We start from the raw sequence: 18320 nt of genomic DNA on the forward strand, positions 1-18320 counted from the left end.
TATACTACATATACTGCAGCAACTATACTACCTATACTGGGGCATCTATACAACCTATACTGCAGCAACTATACTACCTATACTGGGGCATCTATACCACCTATACTGGGCCATCTATACTACCTATACTGTGGCAACTATACTATCTATACTGGGCCATCTATACTACCTATACTGGGGCATCTATACCACCTATACTGTGGCAACTATACTATCTATACTGGAGCAACTATACTACCTATACTGGGGCATCTATACAACCTATACTGCAGCAACTATACTACCTATACCGGGGCATCTATACCACCTATACTGGGCCATCTATACTACCTATACTGTGGCAACTATACTATCTATACTGGAGCAACTATACTACCTATACTGGGCCATCTATACTACCTATACTGTGGCAACTATACTATCTATACTGGGGCATCTATACCACCTATACTGGGCCATCTATACTACCTATACTGTGGCAACTATACTATCTATACTGGAGCAACTATACTACCTATACTGGGGCATCTATACCACCTATACTTGGGCAACTATACTATCTATACTGGGGCAACTATACAAGCTAACTATACTGGGAAAACTACACTATATATATATATATATATATATATATATATATATATATATATATATATATATATACTGAAGCAGGGGGGGGGTGGATCAACCTTACAAGTTTGCCTCAGGCAGCATAAAGAATGGAACTGGCCCTGATCACAGGGAGCACAAAGAGTTTGAGAGGCTGAAGGAGGTTGGTGGTCGGAGCAGGAGAACCACCATGCAGCCTTTAGCAGCAGCAGCCCACCTCCTGCTCATCCAGAAGCAGCAGCAGGAGCATGGAAATGCACTGCTCCCTCCTGTGTGCCCTTGAGAGGTCTCCCAGAAATTAAGGCTGGTGAGAGCAGCCGGTCCTCAATGCCCTCCTCTGCTGTCTACTCTGCTCCCATCTCAGCTTCCTGTGCAGGGCAGTGACAGACCCTGCTGAGCAACACTTTTCCAGAAGTGACCAAGGCTCTGCCTCCCGGGAACAGGCGCATCTGGAAGCTTAACGGTTGCTTGCCCGGGGCGTTTGCTCCCAGCTCCTGCCATACTCCCTTGTGCAGGAGGGTAGTGACATGTATGTGCTCCCAGTGTCGAACTGGGAGGTGGAAAAGCTGAGGAAATCCACCTGCTGGACAAGCAGCAGAAACCCTGTGTTATCACTCCTAATAGAAACCTGCAGCAAGCCTTCACTGTGAGCAGCAACACCTGATTACTGCTGCTTGGCCAGCAAGTTGATTTCCTCTGTTCTCCCAGCTCCCAGTCCAACACTATGTGCTCCTGCAGTATGGGATCTTGGAGTAGTGTCAGAGGCGTATCTGGAGGGGTGCAGGCATGGCTTGTGCCATGGGCGCCACAGCACAATGGGCGCCATGCCTACCCTTGTCCTGCACTGGCCTGCTTGCCTCCCAGTCATTTAGACCTCAGATCAGATTAATGTTATCTGGGGAACATGGCTACTTAACCTATGCATGTAGGGCGCACTTTGCTTAGTGTTAGAACAGAGGAAAGAGTGTGAATAAGAGCTATTTCCAAAAAAGTAACCTCAGTAATATCCTGAGTCAAAACACACAAGCAACCATAACATATATACACGAGAAATGATGCAGTTTTTAGAGGGGAAGGGGGCTCTGACTAAGGGGGGGGGGGGGCGCAATTTCATTGTTTGCCATAGGCGCTATATTACCCAGATACGCCCCTGAGTAGTGTATTCCCAGCCACAACTATTTCTCCCACACAGCAATCCCAGCACTGCACCAGTTTGTGGTCCAGAACATGACCCGTATGCTTGATCACTCCATGGGTGGGTCCATGTGTCCATGGACTCCTGGAGCAGCCGCTACGGACAGGAGCGCTACCTGTCCTTCACTGCCCACTGGGTCAGCCTGGTGGAAGGGGCTGAGGATTCAGCAGCAGCAACTAGCACAGCAGCAGCCCAGTTGGTGGTGCCACCCCACGGGGTCAGGGGAGATGCATCAGCTTCCTCTGATCCTGTTCCCTCCACTGGAGTGGGCACGTCATGCAAGCATGCCCGCCTCAGCGAGAGCAGGTCATCTGGGCACTGGGCAGTTTGGCACAGGGGGAGCTGAATGACGGCTCTCCCTGCTGCCACTAAACTCCCTGGTGGCGTTAAATACTATTCCCGCTCAGAGTTGTCACAACTCGGAGGAAGATGTAATGCGTGGTCTCGCAACTACCAGAGCCCTAACTCATTACAAGGGGCGTGCATCATAGCATTGCTGCTATGATGGCGGCAAGCTTAGGCACACGGCGCTCATGGCCACATGCCAAATAACCTGCTTCATGCCTCAGCAGCAGTGTTAAGCACTACCACTGCCAAGCACTGCTGAAAATGGTCAGTCTGGGGAAAGAGAACTTAATGGCCACCAATGTCCTGGCCACCCCCCAGGAGTAGGAGCAGAGGTGGCTGCCCCTCAGAGGTCTCAAAGTCAGGAACATGATGTCTGACAACCTACTGGCTGCCCTCTCCAGGGGAGACTTGACCCACATCCTGAACCTCGTGGTGCAGAGATTCCTACCCAGGGATGGACAATCTGCTGGAATTGGTGCGGAAATTTTTTTGCCATTTCTGCCACTCCGCCACTGCCTGAGCGACCCTGTCCTCGCTGCAGCAGAATGAGGGTCTTCCATCACACTGGCTCATGATTGTTGTGCACTCGGTGGAACTCCACCCTGGCGATGTTATAGCGGCTGTGCCAGCACAGAAGAGCTGTCACCCGCTACCTCATGGATGAGACTGTGTACGGCGCCACAAATCTTCAGGTCATTCCTGCTGTGGATTAGGGGCAGATGCAGTAGGTGTGCCTAGTGTTGGCTCCCTTCCTGCACAGAACTAACACGGTGAGCCAGGAGCAGGCATCCGTCTGCGAGTGGGTGCCTATGGTTTGAATGCTGGACGGGCCCGTGTTTGATCTGCTGGAAGAGTTAAAGGCAGCCCGAGACAGCTGGATCAGCAGGCAGCTGCAGAGTCCACCTCTCAGGAGAAGGAGCAGGAGGACTTCTAGGTGGTGGAGGAGGAGTTGGAGGTCCCTGACCTCGCTGCAGATGGGGAACGGCCAAGCGCTGCTGCATTGGCCATCAGACACTGAGTGTTGAACAAGGGAGTTACAGGTGGCCCTTGTTCATAGACTGAAGGAAGCCTTCCCCCAGCCTTCCACCCCCCTTTCCCAGTTCAGTCAACCCAGCAGATGCCTGCGGTAAGCAGCAGCAGCAGGCACTCAGGAGATCTGCTGAGTCTCACCAGGAGACTCTACATGGTGGAGCTGCCCAGAGTGCAGGTGCCAGCAGCAGCCTCCTCCTGTAGTCAGCACCAGTGGCTGACTACATGGGGTCCTTCTGCGGCCTTGAGACCGAGAGCCCCATGAATCCCATTAAGTACTGGGTCAAAAGGATGGATATCTGGAGGGAGCTTGACACCAGTATGCCCTGGAAGTCCTGTCCTGTTCTTCCAGCGACAGCGTACCCTCGGAGAGATGCTTCAGTGCGGCCAGTGACATGGTCACGGAGAAGCGCTCTCATCTGTCTACGGAGTCTGTGGACCAACTCAGCTTCTTCAAAATGAACCATGCATGGGTTGAAGGCAATTTCCTTGCCTCTACTGTTGGCAAGAGGGGGACATAAAGTGACTTGGATTGCTGGGCCTGACCAACACTTACCACAACCGTGCTGTTGTTGGTTCATTTTATTTTTGCTGTGGTACGACCCCCAGATGCCATGGCCTACCCTACACTGCTGCTGCCCCATGCTACTACTAGGTGTCTGGGATGAAAACTGTGCTGTCCGAGTTGTGGGGAGGCCCCAACTGTGGCTGCACGACAGCTTCCTAGAACCTCCAGGGTTACCTTTTTAGTTCATTCATGCTGTGGCACAGGAGCCATGGCCTACCTTACACTGCTGCTGCCCCATGTTAATGCTGTTATTAGTGTGTGAAAAATAGCTCTGCTGTTGTTTAAAAATATGTATCCTACTATATCCTAATATTAAATTGGAATGTTCAGATGTTTGGATGTTTGTTACTCGATCACGCAAAAACGGCTGAATGGATTTGAATGAAATTTGGCACACACATTGTACATTACCTGGAATAATTTATAGGATACTTTTTATTCCCATAACCAAAAAGTGGGCGGAGACAAATACAAATTTCATTGGGAAAATGTAAACTGCAGCCATTCTTACACTGTTAATGGCAGGGTTCTCAAACTTTGCACAGTTGGTCACTGGGTGACTGGGATTAATATTCAGAAAAGTGTGTGGAGCCTACAAAATCCAATCAAAATTCACCTATTGATTTTCAAGGCAAATATTTTATTGCTGTCATTCTTGCACTGTGAATGGCACAAGCCTCAAACCTGGTACAGTTGGTCATTGGGTGATTGGGGTTCGAATTCAGAAAAGTGGGAGGAGCCCCAAACAGACAATCAGATTTGTTTCATTTCAGTGCAAATTATTGATGCCAAAGACAGCAAGGCTCACAAACTTGGTCATTGAGTAGTGGTGGTACACTTGGTCATTGGGTGACTGAGGTTCAAATTCAGAAAAGGGGCAGAGGCACAGCCAATCAGATTTGTTTCATTTCCATGCAAATTATTTATACCAAAGAGCGCAAAGCTCAAAAACCTGGTCATTGTGTAATTGAGTAATTGTGTGTTAGGGTTAGAAAAAATGGGCAGAGCCAACACCAGCCCAATACATACCCAGGCAATGCTGGGCCATCAGCTAATATATATATATATATATATATATATATATATATATATATATATACACACACACACGCACACACACACACACACACACACACACAATTGCTCAATTATTCGATGAGCTAGTTTGTTAGCTTTGCAGTCTTTGGCATCAATATTTTGCACTAAAAATGAAACTAATCTGATTGGCTGTGGCTCCGCCCCTTTTCTGAATTTGAAACCACCATCACCCAATGACCAACTGTACCAGGTTTGAGGCTTGTGCCATTAACAGTGCAAAAATGGCACCAATGGAATATTCCCCTTGAAAAGCAATAAGTGAATTTTGATTGGCTTTTGTAGGCTCCACCCACTTTTCTGAATATTAATTCCAGTCACTCAGTGACCAATTGTGCAAAGTTTGAGAACCCTGCCATTAACAGTGTAAGAATGGCTGCAGTTTACATTTCCCAGAAAAAATTGTATTTGTCTCCACCCACTTTTTGATTATGGGAATAAAAAGTATGCTATATGTTATTCCAGGTAATGTACTATGTGTGTGCCAAATTTCATTCAAATCCGTTCAGCCATTTTTGCGTGATCGAGTAACAAACATCCAAACATCCGAACTTTCCTATTTATAAGATAAGATTTATATAGCTCTGACATCTCCTGCAGCACTGTACAGAGTACATAGTCATGTCACTGACTATCCTCTGAGGAGCTTATAATCTAATCTTACCTCTGATCTCTCTGTAGAACTGAAGCCAGAAGCTGAGTCTTCTCCATCATTCGAAATGGATAACCACAAGCCTTCCAGCAAGCTAATCAGAAAGCTACTGCCTTTCAATACAGCAAGAAGATATCCACAGAAAATGGGTGAGTCAGTGAGTCTGTCCTTATTGTTGTGTATTTATATAGCACTGACATCTTCTGCAGCACTTTACAGAGTACATAGTCACTAGAGATGGGCCGAACGGTTCGCCCGCCAACGGTTCCAGGCGAACTTCGGGTGGTTCGCCTTCGCCGGCAAAGGCGAACTTTCCCGGAAGTTCGATTCACCCCATAATGCTCCATTAGGGTCAACTTTGACCCTCTAATTCACAATCAGCAGGCACATTGTAGCCAATCAGGCTACACTAAGTCCTGGAAGCCACCCCCCCTGTATATAAGGCAGGGAGCGCCAGCCATTTTAATCACTTGTGCGCCTGCAATAGTGAGAGTAGGGCGAGCTGCTGCAGATTGTCTCTCTTAGGGAAAGATTAGTTAGGCTCTTGGCTTGTTAGCTTGTTCCTGGCTGATTTTTATTGCTAATATAGCACCTCTCAACAGCTCTTTTCAGAGCTAATCATGTTCTTGTGATTTTTTTTTCTGTGTGTCACTTGCGTTGTATAGACAGCTCTTGTAATTCATACTGTGTGCCACTGCTAGTGCCAGCCAGCCCAGTCCAATCACTGACACCTGTGTAAGCTGCACATTTGTGTAATACCCATTACTGCATTTGTGTTGCATGGACAGCTTTTGAAATAAGCATATATATATATATATATATATATATATATATATATATATATATATATATATATATATATATATATATATACCTATCTACCTGTTGTGTTCATTTAGTGAAACCACCTCATCACAGCATATACCTAGCTGTTATGTTCAGTGAAACCACCTCATCATCACAGCATAGACCTAACTGTTGTGTTCTGTGAACCCACCTACTTACGTCAGTACACGCAGTGTGATATACCACTCTGTGCATACCTGTTAACTGCTGCACCTGTGTGACTGCACATTGTATTAGTTAAATCAGTGCATACCTTTCACTTCATCCCCCCCGATATGGACAAAATGGACAAAACAGGTAGAGGCAGAGGTAGAGCCAGACCCAGAGGAAGGCCATATGGCATGTGTATGCGAGGTCGTGGTGATGTGATTTCGTGCGGCCCTGGCCCAAAGTACAGTGCTCAGAAGAAGGCACGTCCCATCACCTCACAAGATTGTCAGGACGTGGTTGACTATTTAGCAACACAGAACACCTCGTCTTCTGTAGCCACTAGCGCTACTACAAGCACCACATCCTCTGCATTTTACACTTCGCAGGACATATTTGGTGGTGAAATCACTGATTCCCAGCCACTACTGCTACAATAAGATGAAGGCGCTAATCAAGTTACACCACCTCATATGTCTGAGTTAGGTGGCGACACTATGGACGTAACGTGTGAGGAGGGGGATGATGAAGTACCTGGTGGTGGTGCAGTTTTGGTGGTGTCTGAGGAAAGCGAAGCTGGGCAGGATGATTATGATGATGATTACATGGATGCCATGTATGTTCCTGATAGAAGAGATGAACAAGGGGACAGTTCGGAGGGGGAGTCAGAGAGGAGTAGGAGGAGATGAGTTCCTGAAAGAAGCAGGGGGAGCTCGTCCTCAGAAACAGCTGGTGGCAGTGTCCGGCGCCCCATGTATCGCCAGCTATGGACAGCCAGCCAACATGCCCTTCAATGTCAGCTGCTGAGGCCACCATAGTGCCATCACCCCAGGGGGGCTCAGCGGTTTGGAAAATTTTTAGTGAGTGTGCCTCAGATCGGAGCAATGCCATCTGTTCTCTCTGCCTCCAAAAATTGAGCCGTGGAAAGGACAACACTCACGTAGGGACAGGTGCCTTACGAAGGCACCTGGAGAAAAGGCACAAACAGCAATGGGAAGAACACCTGAGCAAAACCACACCAAAGAAAAGCCACCCTCCTTCAGTGGTGCTCATCAGAGCTAGGATATCCGAGATACTCGGATATCCTAGCTCTTTTTTCACTATTCGAGCTCGAATACCGAGCTCGAATAGTATTAGCTATCCGGGCTGTGCTATCCGAGCGCACTCGGATAGCAAGCAGCTATCCAGAGATATCCTAGCTATCCGAGCTCGGATAGCGTCACAAGCTCGGATAGCGTCACGACAGACGTCACCTCGAGTCCTCACAAGCCTCTGACTGCAGCCAATCACAGAGGGGGAGCCTGGCCAACCCCCCTCTATAAATAGCAGAAGCCATCTTGCCTCACTCGTCCTGCTTGCGACTTACTGACTGATTGTACTGAGAGACTGCTCCAGTGCTTTTTGTCTGTGTGCAAGTGCATTTATTGTGTTCTAAACCAAGCGCTTTTACACTCCAACACTTGATATTCAACTGTATTGCTTTGTATTGTAGATAGATTGTATTTTAGGCAGTTTAGTTTGTGTGATTAGGGACTAGGGAGGGAGACAGTCTGTCACTGGTGCTGCTGCAGCCAGCAGCTAGGCCCTGTGCCTAGACAAGGCAGCCTGCCCTGCTCTGTGCTCTAGTCTCTACTAGTTACCTTACCTGTGCTCTCACCTGTCCTATTCTATCTACTGTACTACTTCTGTGTTAGATAGATTATTGTACTATTTTGTAGTTAGCAAGTAGTGTTGGGCGAACAGTGTTCGCCACTGTTCGGGTGATGTTCGGGTTCGGCCGAACACCTGATGGTGTTCGGCCAAACTGTTCGGCCATATGGCCGAACTAAGAGCGCATGGCCGAACGTTACCCGAACGTTCGGCTAGCGCTGTGATTGGCCGAACGGGTCACGTGTAGTGTTGGGCGAACATCTAGATGTTCGGGTTCGGGCCGAACATGGCCGAACTCCGAACATAATGGAAGTCAATGGGGACCCGAACTTTCGTGCTTTGTAAAGCCTCCTTATATGCTACATACCCCAAATTTACAGGGTATGTGCACCTTGGGAGTGGGTACAAGAGAAAAAAAAATTAGCAAAAAGAGCTTATAGTTTTTGAGAAAATCGATTTTAAAGTTTCAAAGGGAAAACTGTCTTTTAAATGCGGGAAATGTCTGTTTTCTTTGCACAGGTAACATGCTTTTTGTCGGCATGCAGTCATAAATGTAATACATATAAGAGGTTCCAGGAAAAGGGACCGGTAACGTTAACCCAGCAGCAGCACACGTGATGGAACAGGAGGAGGGTGGCGCAGGAGGAGAAGGCCACGCTTTGAGACACAACAACCCAGGCCTTGCATGAGGACAAGAAGCGTGCGGATAGCAATTTGCATTTTGTCGCCATGCAGTCATAAATGTAATACAGATAAGAGGTTCAATAAACAAGGACCGGAAACGCTAACCCATCACAGATGTTCATTGTTCATGTTACTTGGTTGGGGTCTGGGAGTGTTGCGTAGTCGTTTCCAATCCAGGATTGATTCATTTTAATTTGAGTCAGACGGTCTGCATTTTCTGTGGAGAGGCGAATACGCCGCCGATCTGTGACGATGCCTCCGGCAGCACTGAAACAGCGTTCCGACATAATGCTGGCTGCCGGGTCACTATTGCGTACATTGCCAGTTTGTGCCAGGTGTCTAGCTTCGATACCCAATAGTTGAAGGGTGCAGATGGATTGTTCAACACAGCTACGCCATCTGACATGTAGTCCTTGACCATCTTCTCCAGGCGATCGGTGTTGGAGGTGGATCTGCACGCTTGCTGTTCTGTGTGCTGCTGCATGGGTGTCAGAAAATTTTCCCACTCCAAGGACACTGCCGATACCATTCCCTTTTGGGCACAAGCTGCGGCTTGTGTTGTTTGCTGCCCTCCTGGTCGTCCTGGGTTTGCGGAAGTCAGTCTGTCGGCGTACAACTGGCTAGAGGAGGGGGAGGATGTCAATCTCCTCTCTAAAGTCTCCACAAGCGCCTGCTGGTATTCTTCCATTTTGACCTGTCTGGCTCTTTCTTCAAGCAGTTTTGGAACATTGTGTTTGTACCGTGGATCCAGAAGGGTATAAACCCAGTAATTGGTGTTGTCCAGAATGACAACAATGCATGGGTCGCGTTCAATGCAGTCCTAGGCCGAAGAGGTCATAGCCTAGGGTCACAAAACCTGTTTATTTGGGCAATTTCAATGGTGGCGAGTCTGACGTACATAAATCGCAGCAATGGCCGTTAGCAACGTCTGAATCTCACGAAATGTCTCATGCAGGTAGAAGACATATTGTTAGACTTGGGCTCCAAAGATGGGTTCCCTACATCTCTGCAAACCAGAGTTACAGGGCTCCAAATTTGGTAAAATCCCCCATAGGCTTTCATTGGGCCTCCAATTTACAGTTCCAAAATCTCACATCTTTTCAAAGGGCAATTACTCAGCAGTGGCAAATTTTCTAGCATTGTAGGGACCCTTAGGGGGAACATGACTGGTGAGTTTCGGGCCCCTAGGCCAAAGAGGTCATAGCCTAGGGTCACAAAAACCTGTTTATTTGGGCTATTTCAATGGTAGTGATGGTGACGTACATAAATCGCAACAATGGCCGTTAGCAAAGTCTGAATCTCACGAAATGTCTCATGCAGGTAGAAGACATATTGTTAGACTTGGATTCCAAAGATGGGGTCCCTACATCTCTGCAAACCAGAGTTACAGGGGTCCAAAATTGGTAAAATCCCCCATAGGATTTCATTGCCTCCCTATTTCACTTTCCAAAATCTCACATCTTTTCAAAGGGCAATGGCTCAGCAGTACCAAATTTTCTAGCATTGTAGGGACCCTTAGGGGGATCATGACTGGTGAGTTTTGCCACTGCTGAGCCATTGCCCTTTGAAATGGTGTGAGATTTTGGAACGGTAAATAGGAGGCCCAATGAAAGCCTATGGGGGATTTTACCAATTTTGGACCCCTGTAACTCTGGGTTGCAGAGATGTAGGGACCCCATCTTTGGAATCCAAGTCTAACAATATGTCTTCTACCTGCATGAGACATTTCGTGAGATTCAGACTTTGCTAACGGACATGGCTGAGATTTATGTACGCCACCATCACTACCATTGAAATAGCCCAAATAAACAGGTTTTTGTGACCCTAGGCTATGACCTCTTCGGCCTAGGGGCCCGAAACTCACCAGTCATGTTCCCCCTAAGGGTCCCTACAATGCTAGAAAATTTGGTACTGCTGAGCCATTGCCCTTTGAAAAGATGTGAGATTTTGGAAAGTGAAATAGGGAGGCAATGAAATCCTATGGGGGATTTTACCAATTTTGGACCCCTGTAACTCTGGTTTGCAGAGATGTAGGGACCCCATCTTTGGAATCCAAGTCTAACAATATGTCTTCTACCTGCATGAGACATTTCGTGAGATTCAGACTTTGCTAACGGCCATTGCTGCGATTTATGTACGTCACCATCACTACCATTGAAATAGCCCAAATAAACAGGTTTTTGTGACCCTAGGCTATGACCTCTTTGGCCTAGGGGCCCGAAACTCACCAGTCATGTTCCCCCTAAGGGTCCCTACAATGCTAGAAAATTTGCCACTGCTGAGTAATTGCCCTTTGAAAAGATGTGAGATTTTGGAACTGTAAATAGGAGGCCCAATGAAAGCCTATGGGTGATTTTACCAAATTTGGAGCCCTGTAACTCTGGTTTGCAGAGATGTAGGGAACCCATCTTTGGAGCCCAAGTCTAACAATATGTCTTCTACCTGCATGAGACATTTCGTGAGATTCAGACGTTGCTAACGGCCATTGCTGCGATTTATGTACGTCAGACTCGCCACCATTGAAATTGCCAAAATAAACAGGTTTTGTGACCCTAGGCTATGACCTCTTCGGCCTAGGACTGCATTGAACGCGACCCACGCATTGTGCGCATTCTGGACAACACCAATTACTGGGTTTATACCCTTCTGGATCCACGGTACAAACACAATGTTCCAAAACTGCTTGAAGAAAGAGCCAGACAGGTCAAAATGGAAGAATACCAGCAGGCCCTTGTGGAGACTTTAGAGAGGAGATTGACATCCTCCCCCTCCTCTAGCCAGTTGTACGCCGACAGACTGACTTCCGCAAACCCAGGACGACCAGGAGGGCAGCAAACAACACAAGCCGCAGCTAGTGCCCAAAAGGGAATGGTATCGGCAGTGTCCTTGGAGTGGGAATATTTTCTGACACCCTTGCAGCAGCACACAGAACAGCAAGCGTGCAGATCCACCTCCAACACCGATCGCCTGGAGAAGATGGTCAAGGACTACATGTCAGATGGCGTAGCTGTGTTGAACAATCCATCTGCACCCTTCAACTATTGGGTATCGAAGCTAGACACCTGGCACAAACTGGCAATGTATGCAATAGAGGTGCTGGCTTGCCCGGCAGCCAGCGTTATGTTGGAACGCTCTTTCAGTGCTGCCGGAGGCATCGTCACAGATCGGCGGCGTATCCGCCTCTCCACAGAAAATGCAGACCGTCTGACTCAAATTAAAATGAATCAATCCTGGATTGGAAACGACTATGCAACACTCCCGGACCCCAACCAAGTAACATGAACAATGAACATCTGTGATGGGTTAGCGTTTCCGGTCCCTGTTTATTGAACCTCTCATCTGTATTACATTTATGACTGCATGGCGACAAAATGCAAATTGCTATCCGCACGCTTCTTGTCCTCATGCAAGGCCTGGGTTGTTGTGTCTCAAAGCGTGGCCTTCTCCTCCTGCGCCACCCTCCTCCTGTTCCATCACGTGTGCTGCTGCTGGGTTAGCGTTACCGGTCCCTTTTCCTGGAACCTCTTATATGTATTACATTTATGACTGCATGCCGACAAAAAGCATGTTACCTGTGCAAAGAAAACAGACATTTCCCGCATTTAAAAGACAGTTTTCCCTTTGAAACTTTAAAATCGATTTTCTCAAAAACTATAAGCTCTTTTTGCTAAATTTTTTTTCCTCTTGTACCCACTCCCAAGGTGCACATACCCTGTAAATTTGGGGTATGTAGCATGTAAGGAGGCTTTACAAAGCACAAAAGTTCGGGTCCCCATTGACTTCCATTATGTTCGGAGTTCGGTTCGAACACCCGAACATCGCGGCCATGTTCGGCCTGTTCGGCCCGAACCCGAACATCTAGATGTTCGCCCAACACTATTAGCAAGGCCCAGCTTTACTGCTATACCTGTCCTGCTGTATCTGCTCTCTGTAATCTAGTCACACCTGTTCTATTATTTAGCTAAATTCTTCTATTGTTTAGTTAGTAGTACTGTAGTGTACTGTACTCTAGTCTGTGTATAGAGACCGTCCGTCGTCCGTCACCGCGTTACCTAGGGTCTTTGTGTGCGCAGTGCACATCTGCGCTGTCCGCATCCTCTCGTTAGTACTACACCCGTCCTGTTGTTTATATTACTTCTATTGTGTATTCGCTGAATTGTACTGTAGTATGACACCGTCAGTCAGCGTCAGCTAGGGTCTTTGTGTGCGCAGTGCACATCTGCGCTGTCCGTACCCTCCAGTTAGTGCTACACCCATCCTATTGTTCATATATTACTTCTATTGTGTATTCGCTGAATTGTACTGTAGTCTGACACCGTCAGTCAGCATCAGCTAGGGTCTTTGTGTGCGCAGTGCACATCTGCGCTGTCTGCACCCTCCAGTTAGTGCTACACCCGTCCTATTGTTCATATATTACTTCTTTTGTGTATTCGCTGAATTGTACTGTAGTCTGACACCGTCAGTCAGCGTCAGCTAGGGTCTTTGTGTGCGCAGTGCACATCTGCGCTGTCCGTACCCTCCAGTTAGTGCTACACCCATCCTATTGTTCATATATTACTTCTATTGTGTATTCGCTGAATTGTACTGTAGTCTGACACCGTCAGTCAGCATCAGCTAGGGTCTTTGTGTGTGCAGTGCACATCTGCGCTGTCTGCACCCTCCAGTTAGTGCTACACCCGTCCTATTGTTCATATATTACTTCTATTGTGTATTTGCTGAATTGTACTGTAGTCTGTGTATAGGGACACCGTCAGTCAGCGTCAGCTAGGGTCTTTGTGTGTGCACTGCGCACTCTTTCGTTAGCGCTACACCGATCTCTGCTGTAGAGTGCACCTGTCCGTCACCTCACACACCCACCACTACCACCAGTCCCACCCCATTAAAGTACCCCACTTGTCCCACCCGCCTTTACATACATAAGTTTTTTTTTCATTTGTATAATATTAAAAATATACAATGTCTGGCACTGGCTGCCGCGGTTTGGGCAGGGGCAGCAAGGGCATCGCCAAGAGAGGAGGTCGTGGGCGTGGCAGCCGCGCCACCACCACCATGTGCAGTTCTGCGTCTGCACCAGTGGCTATTCCGCCATTAGCCACTGGCCGTGGACGCCTTGGCCGCCCAACAGCTGGGAGTCACGCTGCAGAGACACAGCAGCAGCAGCAGCGTGTGGCGCAGATGTTCCTCCCACCGCCAGGTCGTAGCCGTTCTATTGAGGAGAAGGACGCAGACGCTGTGGTGGAACTGATGGTGGATGAGCAGGCCACCATTAGCTCTGGAACCGAGTCCTCCACCCCCGCCACCACTCCGGTTCGCAAGAGCAGCAGCAGCCGCCCAGCACTGCCTGGGGGGGGGAGGAGGAGGAGTGCAGTACTCCAGCCCCAGCGGGCAACACCAGCACCCTGTCACTCAGCAGCACCTTCTTGTTATCCCCAAGCACAGCGGGGCTATGGAGTGCTGTTTCGGCGGAATTGGAGGAGGAAGGAATGCTGAGTGGCACTTTGGGGGATGATGCTTTGGACAGTCAGAAAGTGGTGACTGTCCATCTGCCCCTGCATGCAGAAAGGGAGTTTGGCGGATCCCAGAAGGACATGTTTGCGGAGGGGGAGGATGATGATGACACGGTGAAGGACAGAGACTGGGTGCCAGGTCCTGGGAGTGGGGATGTCATCAGCTCTGAGGAGGAGGAGGAGGATGTGTCTGTGGGCCTTGCTAGAAGGATCAGCATCGCAGGCATGGGCAGGATCACAAGTGGGCATGGTATGCAGGCCACACAGCGTGCTGATCTGGAGACGAGTTCTGCCAGTGCCACCACCAGCCGCACCAAGAACCCCCCCCCAACCAACACATGGAGACCAGCGGCAGCAGCACCTTCCAGCCGAAGGGGCAACTTCACCGCCCCAATTTGGAATTATTTCACCCTGCCATATGTGGAGTGCAAGTATGCCACCTGTAACCAGTGCCGCAAGCAGCTCAGCAGAGGGAAGGAGCCCTCTGCGTTTGGCACCACCTCTCTGGTCAACCATCTTGCAGGGAAACACTTTCATGAGCATGATGAGTTCATGAAGTTGAAGGAAGCTGGCAGTGGCAAACCCGCCACCACTGCGAAGCCGTCAGCATCAGCCACCCGCCCTCCTCCACCTCCTCCAGCAGCACCAGCAGGAGTTTTTCAGAAACGCACTGCTCCTCCTCCCTCTGCAACTCCTGCCGCCGACACTGAGGCCTGTTCTGGCAGCCAGTCCTCAGTGGCCTCCTCTGCTCCCTCCACTGATTCCCGTGCCAGCAAAAGGCATCGCCAGACCCTGCTCAGCGACACCTTCCAGGGGGTGGTCAGGGTTCTGCCTCCCAGCAGCCGTCGCGTGCGTCAGCTGAACGGCTTGCTGGCACGGGCCATGTGCTCCCAACTCCTGCCTTATTCCCTTGTGCAGGAGGGGAGCGACATGCATGCGCTCCTGATGTGTGCAGCCTCCGATTGGCCAATCCCCAGCCGACATTATTTTTCACGCATGGCCATCCCTGCACTTCACCGGTCTGTGATGGCTAATGTCGGGAGAGGGCTGGATCACGCGGTGGGTCAACGGGTTCACGTCACCATGGACTCGTGGAGCAGCCGGTTTGGGACAGGACGCTATCTGTCCTTCACCGCGCATTGGGTCAGCTTGGTGGAAGGGGGTGAGGAGGGGGGAGCAGCATCGGGCACTGTCAGAGCAGCACCAACAACGCAGTGGGTGGTGCCACCATGCAGGGTCAGCAGAATAGCAGCAGGTTCCTCTGATTCGCTTCCATCCTCCGGCACACCAGCCCAAACCCCCCGCCTCAGCAGCAGCGTGAAGCCCCGCCACTGCCAAGCGCTGCTGGAATTGGTCAGCCTGAGGAAGACCAAACTGATGGCGAACCACGTCCTGGCCAAACTCCGAGAGCAGGAGAGGAATTGGCTGACCCCCAGAGGCCTCAGAGTCGGAGCGGTGGTGTCTGACAATGGAGCAAACCTGGTTGCTGCAATCGGCAGGGGAGACCTGACCCACATCCCCTGCCTGGCGCACGTCTTGAACCTGGTAGTCCAAAAGTTCCTGCGGACCTACCAGGGGATGGACCGACTCCTTGAGGCGGCAAGGAAGGTTGTGCGTCATTTCGGCACTTGCCTGCAGCCGTAGCGAGCCTGGAAGAGGTGCAGAAGGAGCTGCACCTGCCACAGCACCGGCTCATGCTCGATGTTCCAACTCGCTGGAACTCCACCCTGGCGATGTTGGAGCGTCTGGTTGAACAGAAGCAAGCTGTCAGCCAGTACGTTGCACGAGCAACAGTTGCCTCCCTCACTGCAACTGGGCGTGCCGCCACCAACCTCCCATCCATCATCTCCACGGAGGACTGGGGGCACATGCAGCAGGTGTGCTCCGTCCTGGCACCCTTCCTGCAGGCCACCAACATGGTGAGCAGGAACCATGCAATGGTGTGCGAGTGGGTCCCCTTGGTGTGTGTGCTGGACAGGGCTCTGTATGCACTGGTGGAAGAGTTAGCGGCAGCCTTGGACCAGCAGGAGCTGCAGGCAGCTTCACAGGCCACCTCTGAGGAGGAGGGCTTGGAGTTGGTGGAGGTCCCTGACCTTGCTGCTGATGAGGAGGAGCAGCAGAGCGCAGCTGGACTGGGGTGGTGGTTGAGAGAGGATGAGGTGGAGGGGGCAGAGGAAGAGAAGGACAGCCCTGTCGGCTCTGGGGCTGCCGATGATGTGCCAGCAGACGTGGCCAGACTCTTCCCAATGGCAGCGCACATGCTGAGGTGCCTGCACAAGGACCCAAGGGTCATCCAGATGAAGAAGAGGGAGGACATCTGGATCTGCATGATGCTGGACCCACGTCTGAAGGGAAAGCTCAGCCAGTTCCTGCCTGCAGGAGGAGACCGTGCGCAACAAATGATGGATTTGCAGCTGTCTCTTATTAAGAGCTTGCAGGAAGCCTTCCCTGAGCCATCCACCCCCACTGTCCAGCCAGCACAGAGGCAGCAGCAGGTGCCTGCATCCACCAGCAGCAAGCGCACACGCACCACAGACCTTCTGTCTCTGACCAATGAGCTCTACATGAGTGTAGAGCTGCCAGGGACTAGAGAGGAGGTGCCTGCAGCAGCATCCTTCTCCTCCAGTCACAGACAGCGCTTGACCCGCATGGTGGCTGACTACATGGGGTCCTTCAGCGGGCTTGACAGCGTTGCCCCTGTTGATCCCATGGAGTATTGGGTCAAGCACCTGGCGATCTGGAGCGAGCTTGCGCAGTACGCCCTGGAAGTGCTCTCCTGCCCCCCTTCCAGCGTACTGTCAGAGCGTTGCTTCAGTGCAGCCGGTGGAGTCGTCACTGAGAAGCGATCTCGTCTGTCTCACAAGTCTGTGGACAGACTGACGTTTCTCAAAATGAACCAGGCTTGGGTGGAAGGCGAATTCCTGGCTCCTGTTGTCGGCGAGAGGGGGACATGAAGTGGCGCACACACACACATTACACCTGCTGCTGCTGCTGCTGTATTTCATCCTGCTGTCTGAGTCTCCGCTGCCAGGGAACACATTACAAGATGCTGCTGCCCATGCGCCGCCAGCTATTACGCTCAACAATAGCTGCATTATTTTGAAAAAAAAAATGTAATTATTTCAGAGGTGTCCGGGTTGAAAACTGTGCTGTCCCAATTGTGTATTGGACACAATGTGGGCTTCACGACCGCTGTCTGGAACCTCAAGCTGTGTATTTACGGCCCTGGAACCACCGCTAGGACCCAGGGCCTATTATGTCTCGCTGCCTGCCCTCCTGCCTGCTGCCAAATGCCAGTCTGCCACACACTCAACCTCCTCACGCTGCTTGCTGCTGTATCTCCCCCTGCTGTCTGTGTGTTTCCACTGCCAGGGAACACATTACAAGGTGCTGCTGCCCATGCGCCACCAGCTATTACGCTCAAAAATAGCTGCATTATTTTGAAAAAAAATGTAATTATTTCAGAGGTGTCCGGGTTGAAAACTGTGCTGTCCCAATTGTGTATTGGACACAATGTGGGCTTCACGACCGCTGTCTGGAACCTGACGCTGTGTATTTACGGCCCTGGAACCACCGCTAGGACCCAGGGCCTATTATGTCTCGCTGCCTGCCCTCCTGCCTGCTGCCAAATGCCAGTCTGCCACACACTCAACCTCCTCACGCTGCCTGCTGCTGTATCTCCTCCTGCTGTCTGTGTGTTTCCACTGCCAGGGAACACATTACAAGGTGCTGCTGCCCATGCGCCACCAGCTATTACGCTCACAAATAGCTGCCTCCTGCCTGCATCAATTTGAAAAAAAAAATGTGTACTTAATTTAGAGGTGTCCAAGACACATAATATAATGATAGAGAACAAGAGGAAGAAGAAGATGATATAGAAGAAGAAGAAATAGAAGAAGAAAATGAAGAAGATATAGAAGAAGAAGAAGATATAGAAGAAGAAGAAGAAAAAGATGAAGAAGAAGGAGAAGGAGAAGGAGAAGGAGAAGA

General features: G+C 49.9%; 1 protein-coding gene across 7 annotated transcripts in view; it reads left to right on the forward strand.

Moving 5' to 3' along the window:
- The window catches only part of LOC137562405 (uncharacterized), a 428020-nt gene that overhangs the window by 328599 nt on the left and 81101 nt on the right, over positions 1 to 18320 (forward strand). For all 7 annotated transcript variants that reach the window (XM_068273776.1, XM_068273756.1, XM_068273765.1 and 4 more), the window contains one exon: positions 5526 to 5645. In XM_068273776.1, coding sequence (XP_068129877.1) covers positions 5526 to 5645 — 120 coding nt within the window. The remainder of the gene's footprint in view (positions 1 to 5525; positions 5646 to 18320) is intronic.

This window comes from Hyperolius riggenbachi, chromosome 1 (genome assembly GCF_040937935.1).
Source record: "Hyperolius riggenbachi isolate aHypRig1 chromosome 1, aHypRig1.pri, whole genome shotgun sequence".
NCBI lineage: Eukaryota > Metazoa > Chordata > Amphibia > Anura > Hyperoliidae > Hyperolius > Hyperolius riggenbachi.